The 27,539-nt window shown below is 47.6% G+C and overlaps 1 protein-coding gene and 1 long non-coding RNA gene across 13 annotated transcripts in view; both read right to left on the bottom strand.

Annotated features, from left to right (window-relative positions):
- Positions 1-27,539, bottom strand: part of LOC148005993 (uncharacterized) — a 1,435,680-nt gene that overhangs the window by 1,078,402 nt on the left and 329,739 nt on the right. The window lies entirely within an intron of this gene.
- On the bottom strand, positions 1,048-26,371 carry Kif2c (kinesin family member 2C). Of its 12 annotated transcripts, none has more exon segments than NM_001085369.2 (20): positions 1,048-1,777; positions 4,818-4,922; positions 5,015-5,120; positions 5,438-5,505; positions 8,298-8,408; positions 8,582-8,786; positions 9,567-9,709; positions 10,518-10,609; positions 10,687-10,750; positions 10,967-11,057; positions 13,815-13,977; positions 14,065-14,119; positions 15,814-15,909; positions 16,405-16,505; positions 17,817-17,936; positions 19,099-19,221; positions 22,087-22,135; positions 22,311-22,412; positions 24,689-24,783; positions 26,203-26,348. In NM_001085369.2, coding segments are annotated over 20 exon segments (2,166 nt in total). In that variant the 5' UTR covers positions 26,264-26,348; the 3' UTR covers positions 1,048-1,561.

Below are 27,539 nucleotides of genomic sequence, written 5' to 3' on the forward strand. Positions count from 1 at the left end.
AGCTTTTCTGGGTCACTCTGAACTTGGGATGTACCACAGCATCCCTCAAAGCTGGAGCCCTTCAGTGGTGAAGAGGGAAACACTAATCCGCCACACGCAAGTCAGAATCACCACCAGTGCCCCCGGGCTGGATTGCAAGCTCTTGGTCCAGGAGGCGGAAGGTCATGTACAAGAGATAGGTCTGTAGAACATCACAGATCGTAACTACAGCAGCTGTCCAGCAACTTCTGCAAGATGGGTGCCATGCAGAAGCAGGCTCAGAAACTACAGGACCCAGACCTTATGGGAAGCTCACTGGTATGGCTGGGAGATCTAGCATCCATGGGAATGGTCTGTGGGAAGAAGTAACTTCTGCGTATCACGTAGAAACTAGATGGAGAATTTTAGGAAGGTTTAGGCCAGGCCTGTCTGCCCTAGGTGTAAACTTCACATCCCTTCAGAGGAGAGGCAAAGCCTTTCACCCCTTGGTTTGTGGCCTTAGTCACTGTTTTACCCAATCTGAACACATGGTCCATTAAAATCTTTAGAAACACCTTGGCACTGACTTGCTGAATTCATTCTGACATCTAAGTCTCTTGTACCCAAACACCCATGCCTTTTTTTTTTTTTCCACCCATGCCTTTAAGCTTGGTTCCTCAGTCCACCCAGCAAACACTACAATAGTGGTGTTCCCTTCAGATGCCTTTCTCTCTGGGAAGTCAAGTGCTTTCTTGTCAGTGTCACCAGTTCTTCAACCTGTCCTGAGCAGACTAAGCCTGCTTAGCATGTTAAATCCTTGCTGCTTTGTGGCTAGGGCTAAAGAGCAGGAGGCAATGTCACTCCAGCCCCACTCACTTCCAGGTCCTGGCCCCAGAGACCAGAGCACAGTACACATCTATGGAGACAAGGCAAAGGCTGCAACTCTACTGTGTTGTTGAAATCACAGTGTAGACTTGGTTTCTTAGGGAAGAAACAAAAAACCAACCAAACAACCAAAAAATCAGAATCAGAGCCCAAGGTGGTAGCACTGACCTTGGACTCAGAAGGCTCAGGACACACTACAGTCTTCTGATAATCACACAAAATGTTTTTTTTTTCTTTATTGTTAGGTGCAACATATAAATACATAAAAAGCAAGAACTAGAGATTTTCTTAGGCTTCAAAAACAAAAACAAAGAGGTCTCAAAACCTTTTTTCTGAAAGTATAAATCACGAGAGCGCTCAGACTAAAGGTGATTGATGCTGGCAGCCAGAGGCAGCAGGAGCCGGACAAGCACTGCTTCTCTGCCAGAGCCTGCATCTCGAAGCTTCTCTACCAGCAGCTGGATGCTGTACCAGGAAACTATCAAACAGCACTCCTGACAGGGAGGAGAGGAAGCACAGTCATTAAAGTTCCTTCTTCCTGATCCAAACTGAGGAAAAGAACATGGCCTCTCCCCAAGCTTTCCAGGGCTTGACGCCCTGTACTTGACATTTACCAAAACCTGTCCACTCAGGCCCTAACCAAAGCCAGAGGTGCCCGAAGTTTTCTGGGGAGGGGAAGAGGCTAGTGTGATACCAAACAGATCTTTATTTGAAGTCATCATTGGTGCCGTTTCTTGCTGTTTATTTGTTTGCTAGCCTGTTCTTCCAGTTGCATGGCCAGGCGTAGGGCCTTGATGACTTCTTGAAGGGCTGAGAAGTGCTTAGCCTGCTTAGCCTGCTGTGTCAGGGCAGATTCTGCCTTGTTCACGAAGGTCTCCAAGTCATAGTCTGGCTGATCCGTCATCTCAGAGAGCTCAAGCCAGCTTGGTCCTTGCTGCAACAACAGGGAGAACCCAGTCAGCATAAACTCACCCCAGCACTCCAGAAAGTCCTAAACAGAGCTCAGTCACCTGCAATGCAGACATGTTCGCAGGAGGCCACGCCTGCACTCTGCCTCCTGAATCCCTTTCCTCAGGAAGTCCTCAGCCTGGGCCCAGTGAGGAAGTGGTGTATGTCTGTAATCTCAGCACTCAGGCTGGAGGATCAGGAATTCAGGAGGTAGTGCTGGAGAGACAACCTGAATTCAATCCCCAAAGAGAACTGACTGCAAGCTGCCTTTGCCTCCCACACATGCACACATACCCACCTACCCAAACAAGAAATTAAAAAGAAAAAATTTCAGGAGCTCAAGGACAGCCTAGGCTTCAAGAGACCCTGGCTGAAAACAACGGTAATAACAAAAGCAAACAAAAGGAAATCCTTAGCATCTTCCTACCCCAAATCTGTCCCTATGTCAGCGAGTAACATCACTGATCCTAATCTTTTTTTTTTTTTTTTATTAACTTGAGTATTTCTTAAATACATTTCGAGTGTTATTCCCTTTCCCGGTTTCCGGGCGAACATCCCCCTAATCCCTCCCCCTCCCCTTCTTTATGGGTGTTCCCCTCCCCATCCTCCCCCCATTGCCGCCCTCCTCCCAACAATCTAGTTCACTGAACCAGTCTTAGCAGGACCCAGGGCTTCCCCTTCCACTGGTGCTCTTACTAGGATATTCATTGCTACCTATGAGGTCAGAGTCCACGGTCAGTCCATGTATAGTCTTTAGGTAGTGGCTTAGTCCCTGGAAGCTCTGGTTGCTTGGCACTGATCCTATTCTTAAGAGTCAGAAACTGGGGGTTGGGGATTTAGCTCAGTGGTAGAGCGCTTGCCTAGCGAACGCAAGGCCCTGGGTTCGGTCCCCAGCTCCGGAAAAAAAGAGCACTGACTACTCTTCCAGAGGTCCTGAGTTCAATTCCCAGCAACCACATGGTGGCTCACAACCATCTGTAATGAAATCTGATGCCCTCTTCTGGTATGTCTGAAGTCAGTGACAGTGTACATATATAATAAATAAATCTTTAAAAAAAAAAAAAAAAAAAAAAAAAGAGCCAGAAACTGGGCTGAGCAGTGGCTGTGCCTTTGATCCCAGCACCTCTGAGTTACAGGTTAGCCTGGTCTACAGAAGGAGTTCCACAATAGCCAAGGCTACACAGAGAAACCCCGTCTTGAAAAGAACAAAACAAACAAAATCAAAAATGTCAGAAATTAGGGTGACATCTTTCTTCCTTCTTTTCCTTGTGACAGAGTTTCATGTAGCCCAGAATGTATCAGAGAATGGCCTTGGACCCGAGTACCAGCCTTAGGCAATGCCCACCTGATGAGCATCCTATGTACTCTAGGCAGACAAACCACCTAGGCCTATTGGCCCTATTTTTGTTTTGAGGCAAGATCTTATTTTGTAGCTGAGTCTGGGCTCCAACTCTTCCCAACTTTCCTGCTTCAGCCTCTCAGATGCTGTGATTATAGATGCAAGCCAGCTATTCTCTGGGTCCCTCCTCATCTTCCTCTCCTCTGACATGAGCTGGGCATGGTGACATACACCTGAATCCCAGTACTTGGGAAGCAGAAGCAAGAGGACTGAGGGTTTGAGGTTAATGTAGAAATTGTCTCATAAACAAAACCAGGGGCTAGAGAGATAGCTTGGTGGTTAAGAGAACTTGTTCTTGTAGAGGACAATTTCCAGTACACACGTGGCAGCACATAACCAGTTCTAGAAGGTCCAACACTTTAATCTGACCTCCTTGGGTATTAGGCATAAAAATGACACACATAAATACATGCAGGCAACAACATTCAAACACATTAAAAATAAAAACCAGACACCAACCTGCTTTGATCACACCGCCACTTTGCTGGAGGCCTCACTCGATGCATAACAAAATCTAAGCCTTTGGCATGAGCCGAATGTAAGGCCCTTTAGCCCACTGATCCTGCCCTTTATCTATCTCCCTGTGCTGTCTGTTCACAGCTTTGACTTTGACCATAGTAACTCATGAATCCTGAAAGGGCCATGTATTTTACTGCAGAGTCCTGGAAGCCACAGGGGAGGAGGGGTGACTGCAGTCTTCACAATACTGTCTAGTATTTATTTAGTGCCCCAGGTTCTTCCTGCTTCCCCGTCTGCCACTGTCAGGGGGTGCTTCCTATTTCCCCCACAGCATCTCCCCTGGCTGGACGTGGGAGTACATGCCTTTATTACTAGCACTTGGGAGGCAGAGCCAGGGCTGTTACACAGAGAAACCCCATCTCAAAAAATAAAAACAAAGAAAAAATACAGAACAGAACAAAACAAAAACAAAGGAGCACCTCCCCTCCCATTTAACTCAGTTCTGAGTGATGCTGGTTCTGTGCCGTAGCTGTAGAAGCCTAGCATGCACCAGTGGAAAGGGAAGCCCTGGGTCCTGCTAAGACTGAACCCCCAGTGAACTAGATTGTTGGGGGGAGGGCGGCAAGGGGGGGAGGATGGGGAGGGGAATGCCCATTAAGAAGGGGAGGGGGGAGGGGGATGTTTGCCCGGAAACCGGGAAAGAGAATAACACTAGAAATGTATATAAGAAATACTCAAGTTAATTAAAAAAAGAAGCCTAGCATGCAGTCCCCAAAGACCACACTATGTCTTGCCCCGCTTAGAGAAAGGAAACCGAGACTTGGTGAGACTAAATGCCTTTCAGCAGGGAATAAGCTCACCAAGAGTGAGGTGTTGTAGGACCATGTGTCACTACAGAGCTGGAACATTTACTGAATGACAAGTGCCTTATGAAGGACCCTCTGCACCCCTAGTCAGCAGCACCGTGCCACAGGACAGCCTGTGTCCCAGTTGAAGTAGTCATTATCCTGGAAGAGCTGCTGGAGGCTGAGAGCTGGGTATAGAGGACTGCCCTGTCCCACCCCAACAAAGAGTCACAGGAAAAGCCCAGATCATGTTCCAGGGCTAGAGCTGAGCTCTGCGCTGTGAGTGGCCTGCCAATCCGTCCTTGACTGGGGACGGTTCATACCTGTATGATCTCTCTGAGCTCTTCCATGGCCCTCTCTTCCAGCTCCCTGATCTGAGTCATGGCTTCATTAAAGCTGGACATCTGGGAGGACAGCTCCTCCTCTTCCTTGGAGAACAGAAGGCCAAAGAGGGAGATAAGAGTGTAAGACTGCGGCCCAGGCCATCTCTGGCCACACCGCATCGCACCCTCCCACCTACATTGCCTGTCAGAGAGGCCCCATGAGAGCTGGCGTCCATCTCCTCTGTCTCCATCTGGACTGCCTGTTCTCCACTGGGCCCGCTGTGGGGGCTCAGCTCCTTGACTCTGAGGAAATAAGAAGGGCTTGAGTTCCCAGCAGCACCCTGGGCACCCACTACAGGAGTATACCATCACTCAAGACGACAAGTCTTAGGGATCCACGGGGTGAGCAGCAGCTAGTCTTCAGCCAAGGAGAGGCTGAAGCCGACATGGGAAAAGCCTTAGCATACAATTGACCGACAGGGACTGGGACAGACCTAGCATGCAGCTGACCTCCACAGGTCAGATTTACTGTTTATGGAGGACATCCAGTGGTCCCTGGGTGCTGCCTGTCTCATCACTGCCACTCCCTGTCCGTCCCGCCTGGATGTAGGCCCTCATACCTGTCTGCGTATCTCAGTGTGTTTAAAGTGTATTCACAGGAGCTTATCCCCGGTGAGATCATGGCGATCTGAGAAAAGAGGAATGAGTGGTTAGAGGCTGAGAGTGAGAAACAGAGGGCAGAGGACAGCCTGCCCCTGGAGAAGGTACAGGAGCATCGCCCAAGGCGAGGCTGACAAGGTGAAGAACATTGTGCTCTGCTAGGCAACTTGTTCCCGGGCATGTAAACCGGGCAACACTGAAAACTGGCTCCAGGGCTGGAGAGACGGCCCAGTGGCTAAGAACACCGGCTGCTCTTCCAGAGGCCCTGAGTTCAACTCCTACCACTCCATGGTTGGTGGCTCATAACCATGCGTAATGGGATCCGACGCCATACTCTTCTGGTGTGTCTGAAGACAGCTACAGTGTACTCACATAAATAAATAAATAAAGCTTAAAAAAATAAAGACAAAAATAAAAATGATAAAACTGGCTCCGGGGGTTGGTAAAATGGCTTAGCAAGTAAAAGGCTAAACTTGACCCAGGACCTACACCAAGGATGGAGAGCAGAGTCCTGTGAATCATCTTCTGATTCTCACATGATTACCATGGCATATGTCATATGCACCACTTACATCAGGCACAATGACACATACCCTTTAATCCCAGCACTTGGGAGGTAGAGGTAGGCAGGTCTCTGTGTACTTGAGGCCAACCTGGTCTATGTAATGAGTTCCAGACTAGCCAGAGCTACATGTAGCAAGACGCAGTCTGGGAGAAAGAAAAGGACTAGAGAGATAGCTTGGTGGTTTAAGAACACCTGTTCTTGCTAAGAACCTGAGTTCAATTTCCAGCACACATATGGTCGTTCACAACCATGATAACTCTAATTCTAAAGATCAGCCACCCCCACCCCCCGAACTCTGAGAACACCAGGCACATCTATGGTGTACACAGGTACACAAGCGCAATATTCATACACATACATCTTAAAAATATGTATTTTTAAAGATCCATTTATTTTATGTAAGTACATTGTTGCTGTCTTCAGACACACCAGAAGAGGGCATCGGATCCCATTACAGATGGTTGTGAGCCACCATGTGGTTGCTGGGAATTGAACTCAGGACCTCTGGAAGAGCAGTCAGTGCTCTTAACCACTGAGCCATCTCTCCAGCCCTAAGTTAAAAAAATATTTAAAAAGGAAAAAGAAAAAAAGGCTGCCAGGTATGGTGGTGACGCATGCCTTTAATCCCCAGCACTTGGGAGGCAGAACAGGTGGATCTCTGTGAGGCCAGCCTGGTCTATACAGCAGGGTTTAGGACAGTCAGACTACAAAGAGAGACCCTGTCTCAAACTCTACTCCCCAATAAAGAAAACAGGCTCCCAAATGGTGTAGTACACCATACGTATAATCCTTGTACTCAGGATCACTGTGAAGTTGAGGCTAGCCTGTTGTATTTCACAGACAAAACGAAAGGTTCCCTGTATAGCTCAGAATGATACTCCATCTTCAGCCTGCCTAGTGACCACAGCTGCAGGTGGGCCACCAAGCCTGGCTGTGTTTTCTGTTTTTTTGTTTTTTTTTTTTTTTGTTTTCTTTCTTTTTTTTCGGAGCTGGGGACCGAACCCAGGGCCTTGCGCTTCCTAGGCAAGCGCTCTACCACTGAGCTAAATCCCCAACCCCGTGTTTTCTGTTTTTAAAGGTACTCCTAATTATCTTCTGCTTCTTTATTCCTCTATCAAAGTCACATCTCAAAACTCAGTGACTCTGCTCAGGCTACCCAGTCCATGAGGTGATGCCTCAGAGAGAAGGGTTTACAGCTTAGAAGGCTCAGGGGTAAAACACTTGGCTAGGCCTTTGAACTCTGGTTCAATCTTCTACACTGACAGAGAGGAAGAAAGAGGGACTAGTAGTACTGATTAATTAGCACACTAATAATTAGTATTAATTAACACTAATACTAATAGAGATAAAGACGTCTATTCATGAAAAGGCCCTATTCTTAGGGGAGAGTAGAGGTGTGCTCTGGATAGTGGCAGATCTCACTTAGTGGGACTTGAAGATCCAGCAGGAAGGGAGGCCAGGCAGGGGTGGCTCCCAACTTTAATCCTAGCACTTGGGAGGCAGAGGCAGGTGGATCTCTGAGTTTAAGGCCAGCCTGGTTTACAGAGTGAGTTCCAAACATCCACGGGTACACAGAAAAAAATCTTTAAAAACCAAAGAGAAGGGGTTGGGGATTTAGCTCAGTGGTAGAGCGCTTGCCTAGCAACTCAAGGCCCTGGGTTCGGTCCCCAGCTCAGAAAAAAAAGAAAAGAAAAAAAAAAAAACCACCAAAGAGAGGGGACTGGAGAGATGGCTCAGCAGTTAAGAGCACTGACTTCCCCTTCCGAGGATCTGAGTTCAATTTTCAACAATCACATGGTGACTCACAACCATCTGTAATGGGATCCGATGCCCTCTTCTGGTGTCTGAAGAGAATGACAGTGTATTCACATACATTAAATAATAAATCTTTTAAAAAAAGGAAATGAAGCAGTTACTTGAGGCTTGGGATATGAGATTATATGGCAGGAGCCACAGACCCAGAGGGAAGCTGTGGAAAAGGGAGGACTTCCTTCTGCATCACTAAGGTTCACTTCCTGAATTCCAGAACCCCTTTTCCAGGTAAGGGAGCAATGGCTGTCCTCAAACCAAGAGCTACACCTACACAAAGAGAGCGAATTCTTTACTCCTTGCCCATAGGCAACACGGAGGCTGCAGGGTGTGAAGGCCAGTCGGTCAAGAGCCTGAGTGCCAGGGCACCCTGCCCACACACAAGCCAGCATCTAGAAAGCAGCTCTGGGTCTTCTGCAACCCCACCGCAAAGCCACCCCACTCACCATGCATGTCCTCGAGTTCTCCCCAATGAAGGAGTCCCTCAGCACCTGAGTCAGCTTGCTCTCACGGAATGGGGTATGAGCCTTGTTCTGTCCCAGCGCCCGGATGCATTCCTGTGGGGCAGCAAACACACACACACACACACACACACACACACACACACACACACACACACACACACACACAAAAACAAAATTGAAAACTGGAAGCCTCTTTTCACTTCCTATGCGGCCTACTATCTCATTTCCCAACAGCCTTCCAGGCCCCACTAGCTCAGGCCTGCTACCTTCAGAGCCAGGAGAGACTTGTTAATTTCTGCACCCTCCATGCGAGTCTGTCGGTCAGCACTAGACGTGTCGGCTCCTCGTTCATTCCCTGCCAGATCCACCAAAGAGAATTTGCCGTGTAATCTCCCTTTAGCTCGAAGAAGAATCTGGAAGCAGGCGTGGGAGCGGGAGGAATTGGAGTTGGCAAATGTTTGTCCCGAAGTCCTATTAAAGGAGGGAAAGGCAAACAGAAAGGTTATAAAGTCCCGGGATCACTAGCCCCCAGGGCCTACACTGTCCCAGGGCCCAGCAGTGAAACCTATGGTAAGGGAAGGGTCCTAAGAAGTCCTGTGTCTTCCTTCTCTCTAACCTCTACTTTGCCCTCCCAGACAGTTAAGCAGCTCTTAACCGAGTATTTTCCAGGCAGTCAAATCAGTCCCTGAGTCTCTTTGCAGACCTCAGGCTCGTGAAGATGAAGAGGGGCTGGCTCTGCCGCATGGGGTAGTCACCTGTGCAAACTTGAGGCTCTTGTGTGGACAGAGCTCTAACAGCTCACCTGCCTCGAATGCACAGCAAGGCTCTGGGTTTAATCCCCAGCACCGGGAGGAAAAGGTCTGAGCCTGGCAACTGCCTGGTGCCCCTCTGCACGGGTCAGCATGTCCCTGCCTTCACATGAAGTGCCATGGTCTCATTACTTCCAGCCCAGAACACACTCAGGGCTGCTAATTTCTTCCACAAGGGAAAACAAGGAAGGAATGTCGTCAGTAAAGCCTGCCTTTGTTAGACTTAAGCTGCTCTAAATTTGTCCTTGAGACCTTCCGGGATTATCTGCCCTACTGAGGACAGATTATCTCTCCCTAAGGTAGAGGCCCTCACAGCTGCTGTGGTGAGTACAACTGTAGAAAGAGATGGCTTCCCCCTGCTCTCATACCTGTTTCTGCATCTGAGGCTTTATTACCTGACCAGGAATTACACGTAGTTCCCTCCCCTTGCCAGAACGCTGACCTGCAGGCGCTGCCCATGTTGATCATCTTGATGACATCATCGGCACAGGTAACCAGGTACTCCTGCAGCCCCACAACCTGCACCTGCTGCTTGCTGTCCTCCAGCACACGTAACTTGGCCTTCTTGTTGAGCAGATCAAATACCTGTGCCAGGCAGAGAGCATAAGCTGAGGTCCACAGGGGCGGGGCACCCGCCTGACCTTCCCACAGAGCATTTACTGACAGGTAACAGAGCAGTAGGAAGTCGCTCATTCCCGGGACTCACGGCAGCACCACTACCAAGCAGCTGTACCAATGAGCAAGGCACTAAACCACTCTAGCCTGTTGTCTATAAAGTCGAGACTACTAAAAACAAAACAAACAAACAAATCCAAAAACTAGAACAGCAGTCAGCCAAATGGTGGTGTGCACACCTTTAATCCCAGCACTCAGGAGGCAGAGGCAGGTGGATCTCTGAGTTGAGGCCAGCCTGGTCTACAGAGTGAGTTCCAGGACAGCACAGAGAGACCCTGTCTCGAAAAACCAAAACCAAAACTAAAAAGAAAAAAGGGAAAGACTAGAACAGAGTGCTAAGCACATAATATCCCATTAATTACATTAGCTATTTTTATTATTGAGGTCTTGCTCTATCTACAAAAGGCAGTTCTACAAGAGTGCAGAAGATGGGGGCGGTACAGAAAGGGGGGAGGCACGGACATGAGAATACACAGGATGGGGAAGGAGGGCATAAAGAAAGGTGGTGGTCAAGGGAGGACTGCTTACATACAAGGCAGACCTCCCACTTCAGAGAGAGCCTGCCAGAGGACTTCTGTTCTCCTTAATGAGCTTGGCTGTCCCCCTACCTTCAGAGGACAGGTCCACATGCCAGGCAGAATAGCCCTGAAGGCCTACAGCTAAGAGGATGTCTGGCTTCAGTAATTTCTAGCCATCTTTAAGGTTTTAGTCAGTTTACCTTCCCATTGTAGATCTCGAAGAACGTCACATAAACTTCCAGGTTTAAGCTCCGGTAGCGAGGCTGATTCTTCAGAAGGAAGACATCCCGGGCTGGAAGAAAGACCCTCCCTAAGGTAAGCAGCTTGCTGTCCATGCCCAATCCCAACATGACCAAACAGTTTACTCACAAGCCATTGCGTAGATCCCTTTAGATGCGTTCTGACTTTTACCAGACAGGTCTCCACCCATTGTCTGCAAAGGGAAACAGCACGTGACACAGCCCAGCAGAGCACAGTGGCTCTCCCTCGAGATAGTGGCCCACACCAGAGCCAGGAGACTGGACCTGCTAAATAGAGCCCTTTCCTGCGTCTGGCATGGCAAATGCTAGTGACTGGGCATCTGTCTTCCTTCTCAGGAGCTTACTACTGCACAGACAGAAGGCTTTCCCTGCCAGACTGGAATACTCACGTGTGTCTTTCCACTGCCTGTCTGCCCATAGGCAAAGCACGTTGCTTTCCCCCCTTCAAAAATCGTCTGTACCAGTGGCCTTGCTGTGAACCTAGGAAGAAAGATGGAGTAGAGGGAAGTGCATTTGTGTAGCTACCCCTTAGACTCCAAGAGGTGTTGGTTCCGGGAACCCCCACTGATACTCAGCACACAGCTGTGGTCCCTATCACTTCCTTTGTTTTCTTTTTTCTGAGTAGAACCCACGGCCTAGCACGTGCTAGGCAAACCCTTTATCACCAAGTTGACTCTTAGTCAAGTCCATTATATAAAGTAGCATAATGTCTGCACATTACTTACATACACCATTACGTATCTCTAGATTATTTGTAGCCTAATAAGATATAAATGTAATATGCTTCTTACACTTTACTGTTCAGGGAAAAAAATGAAAGGAATATCAGTCTGAATATGTTCAGGACAGACAAGTCAGTTCTTTTTTTTCGGAGCTGGGGACCGAACCCAGGGCCTTGCGCTTCCTAGGCAAGCGCTCTACCACTGAGCTAAATCCCCAACCTCCCCCCCTTTTTTTAAAAGATTTATTTTATTTTTTTATTTATATGAGTATACTGTAGCTGTTTTTAGACACCAGAAGAGGGTATCAGATCCCATTACAGATGGTTGTGAGCCACCATGTGGTTGCTGAGATTTGAACTCAGGACCTCTGGAAGAGCAGCCGGTGCTCTTAACAACTGAGCCATCTTTCCAGCCCCGGACAAGTCAGTTCTTTCTAACTTTTTTTTTTTTTTTTGGGTTCTTTTTTTCGGAGCTGGGAACCGAACCCAGGGCCTTGCGCTTCCTAGGTAAGCGCTCTACCACTGAGCTAAATCCCCAACCCCTCTTTCTAACTTTTAAATTACATGTATTTATCTGTGTGCATGTGGTTGGTGGCATGCATGGTTTGGCTCACGTCGAGGACAGTGGACAACTTGTGGGATTCAGTTTTCTCCTTACAACACCTGTCCTGGGGACCCCGACCCAGCCAGCAGGCCAGGGAAGCCATTTATCTCACTGCTACTCTTTTGGAAGTATTTTCCCTCTGTGCTTGAGTCCAGGTGGGAGGAAAACTCTGTTTGCAAAATGTGCTCCCTAGAGTATGGTCTTTGTAGAGCTCCATGTTTTTCTGTTTGAGACAGGGTTTCTCTGTGCAGCCCTGGCTGTCCTGGAACTCTCTGTAGACTAGGCTGTCCCCTAACTCACGAAGACCTACCATCTCTGCCTCCAGAGTGCTGGGATTAAAAGCAGGTGCCAGCCACCACACGCCTGTTGAGCTCCAAGTCTTTTTTTTTTTTCCCTATTCTTTTTTTCAGAGCTGGGGATCAAACCCAGGGCCTTGCGCTTGCTAGGCAAGTGCTCTACCACTGAGCCAAATCCCCAACCCCGAGCTCCAAGTCTTAATACTAAGTATAGTATTCCGAATCTCAAGGTCTACCGTGATCCATCCCACTAACCAATCTGAACTACTAGCTAAATGGAAGGGTTTGGGCAATGTCCAGCTGACTTGGCAGGAACAAGCTGATGTCCCAAACTCTAAGTCAAACAGTCTCTCCTCTGACACCCCCACCCCCCGTAGGATATATTAAAAAGGGCAAATGTCATTTGTGAACTATATAGAGTGTCTGTCACAGTTAGGATCTCACACTATAGCCTAGGCTGGCCTTAAGTTCAAAGCCCTCCTCTGTCTCAGCTTTAAACACTGGGATTATAGGTATAAGTCTAAGCTGGGATGCTATGACACAAGGTCTGAAGACCTCTCACCTCAGCTTCCCCAGCACAGAGGGGTAAGGCTGTGCCACCAACCTCTTTAAAAAGGAAATAGTTGGGGCGTTTGGGATTTAGCTCAGTGGTAGAGCGCCTGCCTAGCAAGCACAAGGCCCTGGGTTCGGTCCTCAGCTCCGGAAGGGGGGGGATGGGGGGGGAAATAGTTGACAAACTCAAGTCCTTTAAGGCTGAGGCTTAGCTGATAAAGTGCTTTCTGCACTCAGGGTGCAAGGAGAGAGCTGACTTCTCAAAGCTGTCCTGACTTCCACATACACCAAGGCACACTGCGGCCACCCCTCCTCTCTCATACATCCACACAGACACACCCCGCCACCAAGCCCCCTCCCCGAACCTTCATTAAGAACTAAATGCTGAGATGGACCAGCCATTAAAGGGTAAGCTCACAACCGAAACTACAAGCTTAAATGCTGTGTGGCCTGCATACTGGATGGAGTAGGTCTGAACTCACCTGAGTCTGCTAAGCTCATGTGGGTAATGAGGTCACTGCATAAACCATTGGCAGGCATAATCTCAGCACTTGGGAGGCTGAGGCGGGAATGTCATGGTTCAAGACCATCTGAGCAACACAGACAGGTGTAGGGTAGCCTGGGCTACAGAATGAGCTCGTCACAACAAAACATCAAGCAGAACTGCTGGCGCCTACCCATAAGCCTCAGTGCAGAGTGCATCTTTCTCTCATGAGTCATCCAAGACAGGGCTACTAAACCTTCAAAGGTGACATGGCAGGCCCCAGACTGGACCTTGTGGTTATAGGGGTCAGAGCTCCTTGATCAGAGCTGTCCCAATAAAACTCAACAGATCGGGGCTGGGGATTTAGCTCAGTGGTAGAGCGCTTACCTAGGAAGCGCAAGGCCCTGGGTTCGGTCCCCAGCTCCGAAAAAAAGAACCAAAAAAAAAAAAAAAAAAAAAAAAGAACCAAAAAAAAAAACTCAACAGATCAGGGAGGAGCGCAACGTCTGATGTCAGATGGAGAAAGCCTCCGGGGAGAAAGTGGCCACGAGGAAGAAAAAGCATGGTAAAAGGGGCTCACCTGTAGACGACCTCATTGGAAGCAGTTTCATCAAAGGCAAAGTCGAAGCAAAAAGCCTGGTTCTCCAGGTACTTCGTTAAGTCCACTTTCAGCTTGGGTTCATGCACCAGGAGGAGACACTTGCTGGGAACAGAAATCACATCGATTTCTTTCTTGGCCAGTTCTGCAGAAGGAGAAGATTTCAGGGGATGTTCCCTGAACATGGGACCTTCCTCTCAGTCAGCCCTCTGCTTCTGACTTAACAGCTCACCTTGTTTATTCAGTGGGCGTTTCCTGACACAGACACAGATCCTGTGTTCTTCAATCTGCAAGAGGGGGAGGGGAGATAGTCAAGGGAGGTCAGAACAGTACCAAACCAGAGTTTATCCACAACTTCTTTCTTGACTCTAGCAAGGGGCAAAGAGACCTGATACTAGAAACCTGTTTGTTAACCACTATAGGGTACAAGAAAGTCATTCTGAACACCCTGGGTTCTCTTCCTCCAGTCTTCAAGGTTTTAGTGCTACTCACCTAGTTCTTAGCAGTCAAGCCATCCTAAAGCAGAGAAAGCCTCATCTAAACCTTAACTAATGCTCTCACTAAAGTATTTAAAAACAAACAAAAAGGGCTGTTCTTCCAGAGGTCCTGAGTTCAAGTCCCAGCAACCACATGGTGCCTCACAACCACCTGTAATGGGATCCGATGCCCTCTTCTGGTAAGTCTGAAGACGGTGACAATGTATTCACATACATAAATTAGTCTTTAAAAAACAAACAAACAGGGCTGGGGATTTAGCTCAGTGGTAGAGCGCTTACCTCGGAAGCGCAAGGCCCTGGGTTCGGTCCCCAGCTCCGAAAAAAAGAACCAAAAAAAAAGAACCAAAAAAAACAAACAAACTAACTAACACCCTAGCTGACAAGATGGCCCAGTGGGCAAAAGCCCTTCTGTCAAGCTTGATGACCCGAGTTTCATACCTGGATCCTGCAAAGTTGTCCCTTGACCTTTTCCACGTGTGCTATGGCATGCTCATACATTTCCACGTGTGCTATGGCATGCTCATACATTTCCACGTGTGCTATGGCATGCTCATCTCATACATTTCCACGTGTGCTATGGCATGCTCATACATTTGCACAGACACCCAGAATTTTTGTTTTGTTTTGTTTTTAAGGCCAAATTTGACACCAAGTATCTGTAATCTCAGTCTTGACACTATCTCAGGAAGGAAAAAAAAAAAAAAACAAAGGCTAGTGAATGGCTCAATGTACAGGCAGTTAGGACACCAAGCCTGATGACCCAAGTTCAATCCCTGGCACCCACATGGTAGAGAGAACCGAGTCCTGTAAGTCGTCCTGTCTTCCATATAGGAATGAGCACAAAAATCTGATGGTGCAAACAAACATAATTTGAGGACACTTTTAACTGGGTATAGTGGCAGGTACTTGTAACTCCAGTACTTGGGAGACAGCAAGCAGATTTGCATGAGTTTTAGGTCAGTTTAGTCTACACAGCAAGTTCTAGGCCAGGCATGTCTATTTAGTGTGACCCTTTTGTTTTTTTTTTTTTTTCTTTTTTCTTTTTTTCGGAGCTGGGGACCGAAGACCCTTTTGTTTTTGTATTTATGTATGAGTGCCGGCCTGTACCGGTGTATCATATGGGAGCAGTGCCCAGGGAGCCAAGGGGATTTACAGCTGATTGTGAGCCACCAAATGGGTGCTGGGAATCAAGCACAGACAAGTACTCTTAACTGCTGAGCCATTTCTCCAGCCCTAAGACACTGTCTTTAAAAAGTGTTGGGAAACTCCACCAAGGTTATGGCTCAATGGGAGACTGTATGCTCAGTTATACCAGATTTAATCCCCATAAACACACACACACACACACACAGACACAGAGGAAGCCCCCCCCCCCCCCCCCCGCAAGATAACACTCAAGAGTGAATGGAGATCCCTGCGTGCTCTCTCGTCCTTCAGTGGTTTACCTGCTCAGGGAGGAGAGGGAGAGTTTCTGGCATACTCACAGGGTCTGTCACAGTGAGAGGATTACAGTCCATAGTAACCCGAAACTCCTTAATCATCCGGGCAAATTCCCAGTTTGGAAAGCTGTTGTCATATTCCTGTGGGGCGGGAGGGACAAAAGGCAGACTGCTGAGTGAATGCTCAGACCCAGAGCTACCAGGCAGCCACAGCTGCACAGGTAAGGGAGCCTCACCCTGGTCTGGCCTGAGAAGCCAAGCACAAAGTCCTGAGGCAGGACTGTTGGGGAGGGAGCACAGGCATGCACCAGGGACAGCGCTGCTTTCCCCATCTCGGGAGGCAAAGCAACAGAATGGGTTTCCACCGATTCCACCGTGATAGCACAGGTTACAGGGGTGTGCCCAGCGGAAACATTACACCTTGTGAGGACAGTCAGCATCAAGTATGGCTCAGCTGACCATCTTCAGGTAACTTTTGAGTATGCATTTGATTTCTGAATTCTGAAAAGCAGCAGTCAAATGCCCGGGGTGTATCAGAGCTGGAGCCTTAGGAATGCTGGGGCCAGCTCTGGGTTGCCTGCTTAGCCGTCAGGGGTGCCTGTGCAGAAGCTCTCGCCCATGTTTCCCAGGAGTCACCTGAGCTCGCTTTATTCTTATCTCCGAGTTCTGGGCCCTCTTCTCTTCTCGCTTGTTCTTCATTTTCTCCATCTCCTTCACAATACATGATTTCCTCCGAACTAAGAAGAGAAGCAGTTGCTTGTTTACCAGCCCTTTGTCGGCCTCGGGCTGTTCCATGTGCACCGATCTTTCATAAAAGCCGCCGTCCTTCTCTAGGCCCTGTCTGCTTTTATCTTGTACTTTTCAAGATGAGTTTCTCTGTGTAGCTCTGGCTATCTCAGAACTCACTGGAGATACACCGTACATGTGCAAGTCAGTTCTCTCCTTTACCATGTGGGATCCAGAAATAGAACTCAGGCCATCAGGCTTGGTGGCAAGCACCTTTTATTGCTCAGCCACCTCACCAACACACCCCAACCCTTTTTGTAGATTTGTCTGTGAACTAATATATGCAGGAAGCACAGATCTGCCCTTGGGATGGCCACGTCCATGGAGGTGACGTCAGAGTGATAATCACCCACTCTGGTTCTGACCTAAGCTCTCTCTGCTCATGTAGTCATTTCCTCTAGACAAATGAGGCGGGGCTGAGAGATGGCTGTGATTTAGACCACTTGCTCGTGCAGAAGACCCAGGTGTGATTCCCAGCACCCACACGGTAGCTCACAACCATCTCTAACACCATTTGAGGAGATCCTATGCCTCCTCTGACTTCCACTGGCACCAGGCATGCACAGTGCACAGACATGCATACAGGTAAAACACTCCTACACATTAAAAAAAAAAATCAACAATCTGTTGGTTTGGTTGTTTTTTTGTTTTTTGTTTTTTTAAGACTTATCTATTTTATGTTATGTGGGTACACTGTCACTGTCTTTAGACACACCAGAAAAGGGTATCAGATCCCATTACAGATGGTTGTGAGCCACCATGTGGTTGCTGGGAATTGAACTCAGGACCTCTGGAAGAGCAGTCAGTGCTCTTAACTGCTGAGCCATCTCTCCAGCCCTTGGTTGGTTTTTTTACAGACAAGGTTTTTCTGTGTAGCCCCGGCTGTCCTAGAACTCCCTCCATAGACCAGGCTGGGCTGAAATCCAGAGGTCCACCTGCCTCTGCTTCCCAAGTGCTGCAATCAAAGGTATGAGCCACTACATCTGGCTAAACTCAATAAATCTTAATTTAAAAAACAAAAAACAAACAAACAAAAAAACCAAGCCATCCCCGCTGCATGAGGGAAGTGCTCTGGGCCTTTGAGTCCATATCTCTCACCTACACCATGTGGCTTCTGACAAACTGTGTCTTGTGGAAGACTCAGTCCATAACCACAGGATAACATACCTTCAGGGTAACAAAAGGGCTTGAACTCAGTCCCAGACAGGCCCGGTGTTAACTCCCTGTCCCCGGCTAGAGCAGAAGTACACAGGGATGTCTACCTGAATTCCCAGGGTTTGCAGAAGAGGTGCTTCGGGTGGAGTGGGCTTGCTCTTCTGCCTCCTCGCTGATCATCAACAACGGTAATTCTGTCACTGTGGAGCAGGAGGGCCTAGGGTGGCCTGCTGTGGGAGAACAAGAGTCACTGGAGAATTGGGCAGCATGCAGCAGCTGTCCTTTAATTTGGGGGGAGGGGGTGTCAAGGGCCATACCTAGGCTTTTCCTCTTGCTCTCACCCCAAATCCAACCACCTTTCCAGCCAGGGATCACACCTGAGCCAGAAACACTTTAATTATCATAGCAGCTTCTACCTGCAATCCCAGCACTTGGGAGGCTAAGGGAGAATGATTTCTCCAAGTCCAAGGCTAGCCTAGGACGCATGGTGAGTTCCAGGCTATCATAGGATAAAGAATGGAAGCAGAGAGAGACCCTCTCAAAACAACAAGCAATTGTTTTGGGACAGGGTATTGCATAGCCGAGGCTGACCTCAAACTCACCGTGACTAAACTGAGGTGAACGGCGAACGTGTAATCACCCTGCCTCGTGAGTGCTAGATTCTCAGATGAGCTCCAGTGTGCCATTTTATGTGACAACAGGAATGGAACCCAGGGTTCTGTGTATGCCAGGCATGCATTCTAACAACTGAACTACACCCCCAACCCCAAAATTATTGTGATTAAAGTGCTTGTTCAACTGACTGTGTAACGTAGATGAAGATTTTATGAGGCACTAAACTATGCTTTATGTATTAAATTCATCTAAATGAAAGGATCACGACCACGTATGAGGGTAGTAAGGTACGCTGGATTTTACCTTTCGGTGGTATTTCGGCTTGTTTTTTTCTTTTTTCAATTTGAATTTTTGTTGTTGTTCTTGGAGTGAGTGTGGATGGATGTGTGGAAACAGTTTCACTCTGTAGCCCAGGCTGATCTCAAACCCACAGCAATCTTAAGTACTGGCATTTTAATTGTGACAACGAGTCACTGGTTCACTGAGCCCAGAGAGTTAACAGTTGCCCAAGCAACCCATCTTCTATGTTTTTTCTTCTCTCCCGTCTTCAAATTCTGTTAACCACAGAATTCTGTTAGCCCCAGAGTTTCTGGGGCTTTGGAGAAGTTAGAAAGGGCTTGGCCTGAAAAGCTACGCCTAGCTCAAGTCTGTAGAATCAGACCTGTGAGGTTGTGCCTTTCACAGCAAGGCCCACCCTGAACTATGCATGCAGGGACCCTGGGAAATGCATGAGGAGCTGAGGCTTCTACAAGGGAGAGCATGCTCACTACTCACTGTGAATGGGAAATGGCTTGCGAGAGTTTGTGGACACAGGCAGCTCCACCTCCATTTCATTCTCCTGAGCAGGGATTCGAACTTCGGAGACAGTGGATATGCGAGTGGAACGACTTCGAAGGCCTAAGAGCAAGAGGACCAATCAGTGCTACAAGACAAGACTCTAAAGCCACAGACTCTACCCAAGGCAGGGTAGATCCCACCCACCCGCAAAGGAGCTCAGGAAAGGGAACGTTAGGGAGACTAAGTACTACTACTACCCCCAAACTATTTGTGCACTTGGTAGATCTTGGTGCTCCTGTGGCAAAGATATCTCCCTTAAGAACATTTGTCTTGGGCTGGCAATATAGCTCAGTGGTCTGGTCAAGTGCTAATCTAGAATGTATGAGTTCAATCCCTCAATCCCCAGTATGGGATGCCTTTTTTTTTTTTTTTTTTTTTTTGTGCAGGGGGAGGTGCTGAAAAAATAAATTGAAGCAAATCTAAGATCATTTCGGAGAGGAAAACCTATTCTATGTCTTGATGGAAAAAAATTTTTTTAAAGATTAATTTTTTTAGCGATGGAGAGATGGCTCAGGGTTTATGTGTTTCAAGATCATCTGATCACATTGTGAATGTGAGATTATTGTGTTTACTGGAAAACTGTTTCTAGTTGTGACACACCTTTAATCCCTCTGGCTGGAGTACACACCTTTAATCCCAAACAGTGAGAATAAAGTTGGCAAAAGGTGACTTAATCAAGGGGCAGACAAAGTGATGAATTAGAAAAAGATTTAACAGACCAGGATCTGCCCAACTCTCACTAGAAGAGAAGGGAGAGGGAGCTGCTCGAGGGAGCAATGCAGGGAGGGAGAGTTTAAAGACACAGGTTGAAGGAAGAGAGCAAGCTGACACAGGCGTGGTCAGAAGGAGCCAGAATGAGCTGAAGTCAGGTTGTGATGGGCTGTCACGACAAAATCTGGGCTTTCCCACTCTTCTGGGGTGCTTTGTCAGGACTGAGACGGGCCAGCTCTTCAGAAGCCCATGAACCAACTATGTCGCTTTTTCAGAAATCTGAAGGAGAGGTTATAACTGAGACATAAGTAAGCCGTTCCTGAAATTTACTGTAAGTGCATTAGTGTTTTGCTTGTATAGGTCCGTGTGAGAGTGTCAAATCCCCTGGGACTGGGGTTAGAGACAGTTGTGAGTTGCCATATAGGTGCTGGGAACTGAATCTAATTCCTCCGGTAGATCAGTCAATGGTCTTAACCACTGAGCCACTTCTCTAGCCCCAATACCTGAATTCTTATACCTGTAGCAAGACAGAGAAACAGTCATCTCTAAAGCCCTTCAAGTTACTGATACAAACCTTCACTCCTAGCACCTGGGAGGCAGAGGCAGGTGGATCTCTGAGCTTGAGGCTACCCTGGTGTATAGAGGAAGTTCCAGGACAGCCAGGGTTACACTGAGGAACCCTATCTTGAAAAGCCAAACAAATAATCTTGTTTTCCAAGTCAAGCTCAATGAGTGTTCACACTTACAATCCTAACACTTAGAGAAGACTGCGATAGTAGGCCTACAACTGAGAAGTCAGCCTGGGCTGCATAGTGAGTTCCAGGACAGGCTGAACAAGAGGTCTTTTCTCAAAAAACCTGGATACCAGGGCTGGAGAAATGGCTCATCAGTTAAGACTAGAGAGTGACTCACAATGCTTCTAACTCCAGCTCTACAAGCCTCTGATGCCTCTAGCGTCCTTGGGCACCTGCATTCATATGTAGCACATACTAAAAAATACAGAATTAAAAATAGTAAGAATCGGGCTGGAGAGATGGCTCAGAGGTTGAGAGCACTGACTGTTTTTCCAGAGGTCCTGAGTTCAATTCCCAGCAACCACATGGTGACTCAAACCATCTACAGTGAGATCTGGTTCCTCCTCTGACATGCAGATATGTATGCAGAGAACTGTGTATATAATAAATAAATAGATCTTTAAAAAAATAAGAATCTAGAACATACATACATCATAAATAAATAAATAAACAAACAAACAAAAAAAAAACAACAGCTCATCAGGGCATTTGCTGCATAAGTCTGCTGACTGACCTGAGTCTGACCACCGGGGCAGAGGTGGATTGAAGGAGCTGACTTCCAAAAGCGGGGGTACTGTGGCCTGTGTGTGAGGCATGTCTCTGGGGCCTCCATACATGGCACATGTGGTGCGCGATCCGAGGACACTCTGTACCGTTTTCTCTTCTCCATTTAAGACTGAACTCAGGTTGTCAGGTTTGCCACACAATGCTTTTACCTACTGACCTATCTTCCAGCCCTTCACCTTTACCTACTGACCTATCTTCCAGCCCTTCACCTTTAAAATTTGTATTTTGTATTTAGCAGCAGCAACAGCAACAGCAACAGCAGCAACAGCAGCATCGACAGGGCCCCACTATGTAGCTCTGGTTGTCCTGGAACTTGCTGGTTTCAAACTCACAGAGATCCTCCTGCCTCTGTCTCAAGTGCTAGAGTTAAAGTGTACACCACCACACCCAGATTCTTTATTTTTTTAGGGGCTGGTCTCCTTATATAGCCCAAGGCAGCTAGAATTTTCAATCCTCCTGCCGCAGCTTTTTATGAGGATCATAAGCACACATCACTGTATTCAGACCCATTGGTTTTCTAAATAGCCCCCTAACTACACCAATGCTTTCCTCACAACTTCACCGTAAGGCACAACGTTCTGAGGAAAGAAAGCAGCTGATTCCCACTCTCCCCAGCGCTGAACTCTGGTATGCAAGACAAATGTCTAGTCCAGAAAGCAAATGCCTGAGGTGTGCACACTTCTCTCAAAGGTTAGGTGTAGGCTGAGTTCTTATTGCTGAGAAAGATGCTTGCACAAAAGACAGAAGTCACATGCTCAATCATTGTTTCCTAATGTGACTACTCTGGCTGCCACTCTGAGCCCTAGGACTCTCACCCACAGCAAAAACACCACGACAACAGCCAGTCATTTACCTTCTTTTGGACCTGGAATTTTGGAGTTGACGGACTTGCGTTTTTGCTTCTGAAAAACAGAACAAATCACCACAATATATGGCTCTTGTCAGTAATCACAGTCCTATCATGAGCCTGTGTATTAAGTTAAGGCCCCAAGCAGACTCAGACAGAAATCAGCAAAAAGGTACCAAGCTAAGTAGCTCTTCGGGGACAGCAGCTGCAATCCGGTGACAGGCACTTACTGGGATGGTTACGTTCTCCTGCAGTGGCAGACTGTCCTTCGGTCGTAAGGGAAGAAGCTGTACAAGCTCTGGGTTTATGGCAGCCACATCGTCAATGTCAATCTGCAAGGCAATGAGGCTTGGTGAAGCAGCACTGCCTGATCTGAGTGAATTGCTGTGATCGAGACCACCCGAGATGCAGGCTTTACCAACCTTAAGTTCCATTAAAGCACTGACCACTACAAAATAGTTATTCCTTAGTAATGGTTTACCATCTAGATGGAATGGGTTTCCAGTTTCCAAGCCAAGGGAGACTGAGTGAGGAGACTGAGGTGGAGAGGAAGGCAGACAGGCAGGCACACAGAAGTCCACAGCAGACCTACGCCAGTTGGCTCTCCTACTGCTCTGCTGGGCAGTGACGTCCCGCTGGCCACAGCCCCCTGAGCACTTCTTGCTGGCTGACACGAAGGAGGAGGAAACAAGTTCTAACCGGCTGGTGATATCAAAATGGAGGGCCCCTCAGGATCTTATAAGCAGGAGTAAGTTCCCGAAAGTTGCTACCTAACCCTAAGTCTACCTACATTTTCTACTGGGCCCAGAGACTTCTTCCCAGTCACATCTTCCAGTTGATGCCTTTCCTAGTTCCTGCTCACACCCACAATGAGGTCACAATTCTGTGTTTACATCACCAGAGTCCTGTAACTCTTCAGGAACTACTCAGACTTCACCAGCGTAACTCACAGGTTGGAAACAGCAGATTGGGCTGAGGGAGGTAGCTCGGCCGCAGCATTTCCTTTGCATGAGTAAGGGCTTCAAGTCCCTCTTCAGCACAAGACACCAAACAGATCCCGCTTTTGTTTACATTTAAAACTGATAAAGCTTAAGAATATACTTCTCTGGGGCTGGAGAGGTGGCTCAGTGGTTAAGAGCACTGACTGTTCTATCAGAGGTCCTGAGTTCAATTCCCAGCAACCACATGGTGGCTCACAACCGTCTGTGATGGGATCTGATGCTTTCTTGTGGCACGCAGGTATACATGCAAAAGAGCACTCATACAAACAAAAAAATAAATCTTAAAAAACACCCCCCCCCAAAGTTGTCCTGGAATCTTCACACACGATATACTCAAGCACATGTGTACTACGATATTTCACACATGGTACTTCACACATGACAGTCTTAAATGTGCATGATGGCAGTTTGCACATGACACTCTTAAGCACATGTGCATGCTGCATCTATGGCTTCCTCCCTCCTACACACACATGCACGCTATTTTTTTTTTTCATCTTGATATGTAGTTCTAACTATCCTGGTATTTAGTCTGTAGATCAGGCTGGGCCAGAACTCGCAGAGATCCACCTGCCTCTGCATCCCAAGTGCTGGGATCAATGGCGTGTTGATCAAGCACACACCAAGCACAAATATTTTTAAAGGACAAGACTTACACACACCTGTCTTTCTTTCTTTCTTTCTCTTTCTTTCTTTCTTTCTTTCTTTCTTTCTTTCTTTCTTTCTTTCTTTGACACAGGCTTTCACTGTGTAGCCTGGACATAAAAATCTGCCTGCCTCTGGCCCCTGAGCACTGAGATTAAGGGTATGCACCACCATACCAGGCCTGTGTTGCCCTCTAAAACTATAGGAGAGACTGCACCTTAGTCACCTACATTCCCAGGCCTCAGCACATGGCCTATCTTTTTAGAATCAGTCCAGGACTTGTGTTTAAATCTTCACAACATTCTGAGGTAGACATTGTCACCTTCACTTTATAGATGAGGAAATGGGACTCCTAAGGGCAGAAACATGGCGGATGGAGCACACATAAAGCAGAGGTAGAGACGGAGGAGAAACAGGGTTTTTATATGCATAGACCAGAGAGACATTTTCATAACGCCTTCCTCCCATCTCTTCCCAGTCCTTATGCTGCTGCCATGCAGACACCGATGCGAGCCTGCTCTGCCTGTGGCCAGCGCTGTCAGTCAGAACTCTGGACTGAGGCATGCTACTATAATGCTTCAGTGAAGCCCTCACAGCCCATCCAGGTCCCACCCTGGAGCAGCTCTTACGCTGCCCACCTGTGCCACCAATTCCCACCGGCTTTAAGACTCGACGTGTCAAAACCACACCTCGTTCCCTTTCCTGGGTTACTGACACAGGTAGTGTGTGCTCAAGCTTAGGAGAGTGAGCAAAGCCTGGGTTAAGATTCCCTGCAATTTGCTCTCCACAGACAAACCAGAAACGGCTAATTGCTTCAATTTAGAACACTTGACTAAAGGAAATCCCAGGGTGTCCAGGGAGGACCATTTCTTGAGACTAGAGAGGCCAGCACGGCATCAGGCTAGAGTCATAGGTTCCACACGGATGCCCTGCACAGGACCATGTGTTCTCAGAGGACCTACCTCTTTGCCCTTTGTGGTACCTCCTTCGGTCCATTCCACTGAAACACAGGATTTCTCCAAGTTCACCGTGCTTATATTGGCGCTGTGAATTAACCCTATGTATGAAAAGGTCAGAGGTTATCTATCTGTCTGAGAACTTAATTTTTTTTTAAAGAACTTAATTTTTTAAAAAAGTTGGGTTGTTTTTGAGAACTTAAGTTTTATTTCCACCTTGCCTTTAGGATCATAGAGACTTCAAATGAAGAATTTACCTGGGAAGGAAAAATTTACTTCCCCTTTTTTTAAAAAAACCACAAACAGCCAGGCAGCGGTGGCACTCGCCTTTATACATTTTTTTTTCCCGGAGCTGGGGACCGAACCCAGAGCCTTGCCCTTGCTAGGCAAGCACTCTACCACTGAGCTAAATCCCCAACCCCGGCACTCTCAACACTCGGGAGGCAGAGGCCTAAAGAGCTCTGGGAGTCTGAGGACAGCCTGGTCTACAAAGTGAGTTCCAGGTCAGGCCTACAAAGAGAAACCCTGTTGTCAAAGTGTAACTCTACTTCCAAAGGACCTAACAAAACACCAATGAACAGATAAAATCAAAAAATAAAAAGCAAAAAACAGACAAAAAAAAAATCTGAAGAACCAGGCCTGTGGTGATGCATGCCTTTAATCCTAGCCACTTGCAAAGTACAGCAGGTGGATCTCTTGTGAGTTCAAGATCAGTCTGGTCTACAAAGCAAGTCCCGGTCCTTGGCAGCCAGGGCTCTGCTATACAGAAAAACTGTCTCAAAAAACAACAACAAAAAATTTAACATAAACTCTAATAATTCTAATGGGGTTCATCCTTAAGACCATTCCACAGTGAAAATGAATAAGGAACGGTCCTTAAACCCCGCCCCCCAACTGCATTAGGATAAGATTTTGTCACCACTCCAATAGAATGAAGGTTCATTTGAGCAAGTAAGTTACTACATTCCTTAGAGAAGCTGTTCCTGAACACATCACTGAAGAGCTGAACCGCTTCCCGATTCATTTTTGGCAATGGTTGACTGGCTATTTCACGAATGACCCGTTATTAGACCTGCTAGTTGCTCAATAAATACAGGTTGTTTTACCATCTCCTTAAGAACAGGAATCCTGTTCGTTTACTTTGAATCCCTGCCCCTGACATATTGCAACGACACTATATCCAGCACAGTCTGGGAGCTAGGAAGCCGAGGTCCAACAAAACAGAGCAATTTCGGAGGAAAATCTCGGAAGGAAGTGCATCCATTCCCCATAATCTAGCTAGGCGCACCAATGACCGCAGAGATGCTCCGCCCACACTCAGCAGGCAAGGGACCCACAACCAAGGCAGCACTTTCTTCCTGTGTATGGGACACCACACCGACTGCCAGTGTAGTGACAGGGATCCCCTCAGTGTGGAAGAAGGGAAAGTGTCCCAAAGTATGCCGTATGGGAATTCGGATAACCATCTTGGCAGTCTCATCGCTCTTTGGGTCCCCTTGGCCTCAGGACCCTCTCCTCACCATTGCTGCGTTGAATGTTGATGGAGAGACCGGGAAACAATCGTGCGTGAAGCGACTCCATGGACTCGGAAACAGCAACGGGTAACGCAAATGCAAGAAGTTTAGAAACCACGACTCTGCAGATACTGAGCTGTGTTAACGCCGCCTAAACCGCTGCAGTTTAAATCCCGCGCGCCAGCGTCCCTTCGACGTCAACAGTGCGATTCACCGCAGAGCGTTATGGGATATGTAGTCTAGGCCTCACTACTTCCGGCGAGTGGGTGGGCTCCCAGGCGCTGAGACTGATGGGAAAGTTTTATGGACTCTGTCCCACGCCCAGCCTAGTACCTGATAGGATTTCTGCCTTTGTGTAAGACTGGAAAACTTATGTATAATGTTTCAGTGAGAGCCTTGTGATTCTGTAGACGGGTTCAAATCCTGGCTTCTTGATGACTGCTTTCTCTTCGAAATGAATAAAATATTTCAAAGACACCAATTTAATAATCGGCCACATGCTAGTGCTAGACATAGTGCTGGACAGGAATAGTGGAATAAACAAGACGAATAGTACCTGTCCGTGAGACATTTTTTCTATTAAGAACGGGGGGTGGGGCTGGAGAGATGGCTCAGCGGTTAAGAGCACAGACTGCTCTTCCAGAGGTCTTGAGTTCAATTCCCAGCAACCACATGGTGGCTCACAACAATCTGTCATGGGATCCGATGCCCTCTTCTGGTGTCTGAAGACAGTGACAATGTACCCACATACATGAAATAAATAAATCGAAAGAAAGAGAGAGAGAAAGAGAGAGAGAAAGGAAGGAAGGAAGGAAGGAAGGAAGGAAGGAAGGAAGGAAGGAAGGAAGGAAGAAAAAGAAACAGTCCACTCTGTTAGCATTCCTCCTAGGCTCTGCCCCACAGTTACCTGGCAATAGCCAGTTGTGCCTGGCTTACTTATAAAAGGGGCTGCTTGCCCCCTCCTCTCTCTCTTATCTCTTTTTTTTTTTTTTTTTTGGTTTTTTTTTTTTTTTTTTTCCGGAGCTGGGGACCGAACCCAGGGCCTTGCGCTTCCTAGGCAAGCACTCTACCACTGAGCTAAATCCCCAACTCTCTCTTATCTCTTAATTCTTACTCTCTGCCCCTTTTCTCCCTGCCCCTGTTCCCTGTCTTCCTCCCCCCTCTCCACATCTCCCCCTTCTCTCTTCTCTTTTCTCTCTTTCTCCTCTTACCTCTCCTCTCTCACCTCTTCTCTCCCTCCCCCTCTCTCTCTTATGTTCCTAGCTGGCCTCCCCCACTTCTCTCTCCTCTCTCTCTCTCTCTCTCTCTCTCTCTCTCTCTGCCTTTCTCTGTCTCTACTCCCT

The sequence above is a fragment of the Rattus norvegicus genome, chromosome 5 (genome assembly GCF_021556685.1).
Source record: "Rattus norvegicus strain SHRSP/BbbUtx chromosome 5, alternate assembly SHRSP_T2T, whole genome shotgun sequence".
Lineage (NCBI taxonomy): Eukaryota > Metazoa > Chordata > Mammalia > Rodentia > Muridae > Rattus > Rattus norvegicus.

Coding starts and splice junctions, on each gene's coding strand:
- Kif2c (XM_087660289.1), bottom strand. CDS start 26,263: ATGGAGTCGCTTCACGCACGATTGTTTCCCGGTCTCTCCATCAACATT. Junction 8,409..8,581: donor AGTCTCTCCTGGCTCTGAAG/GTAGCAGGCCTG, acceptor GCTGCCCCACAG/GAATGCATCCGGGCGCTGGG. Junction 5,121..5,437: donor ACACTGAGATACGCAGACAG/GTATGAGGGCCT, acceptor TTATTTCCTCAG/AGTCAAGGAGCTGAGCCCCC.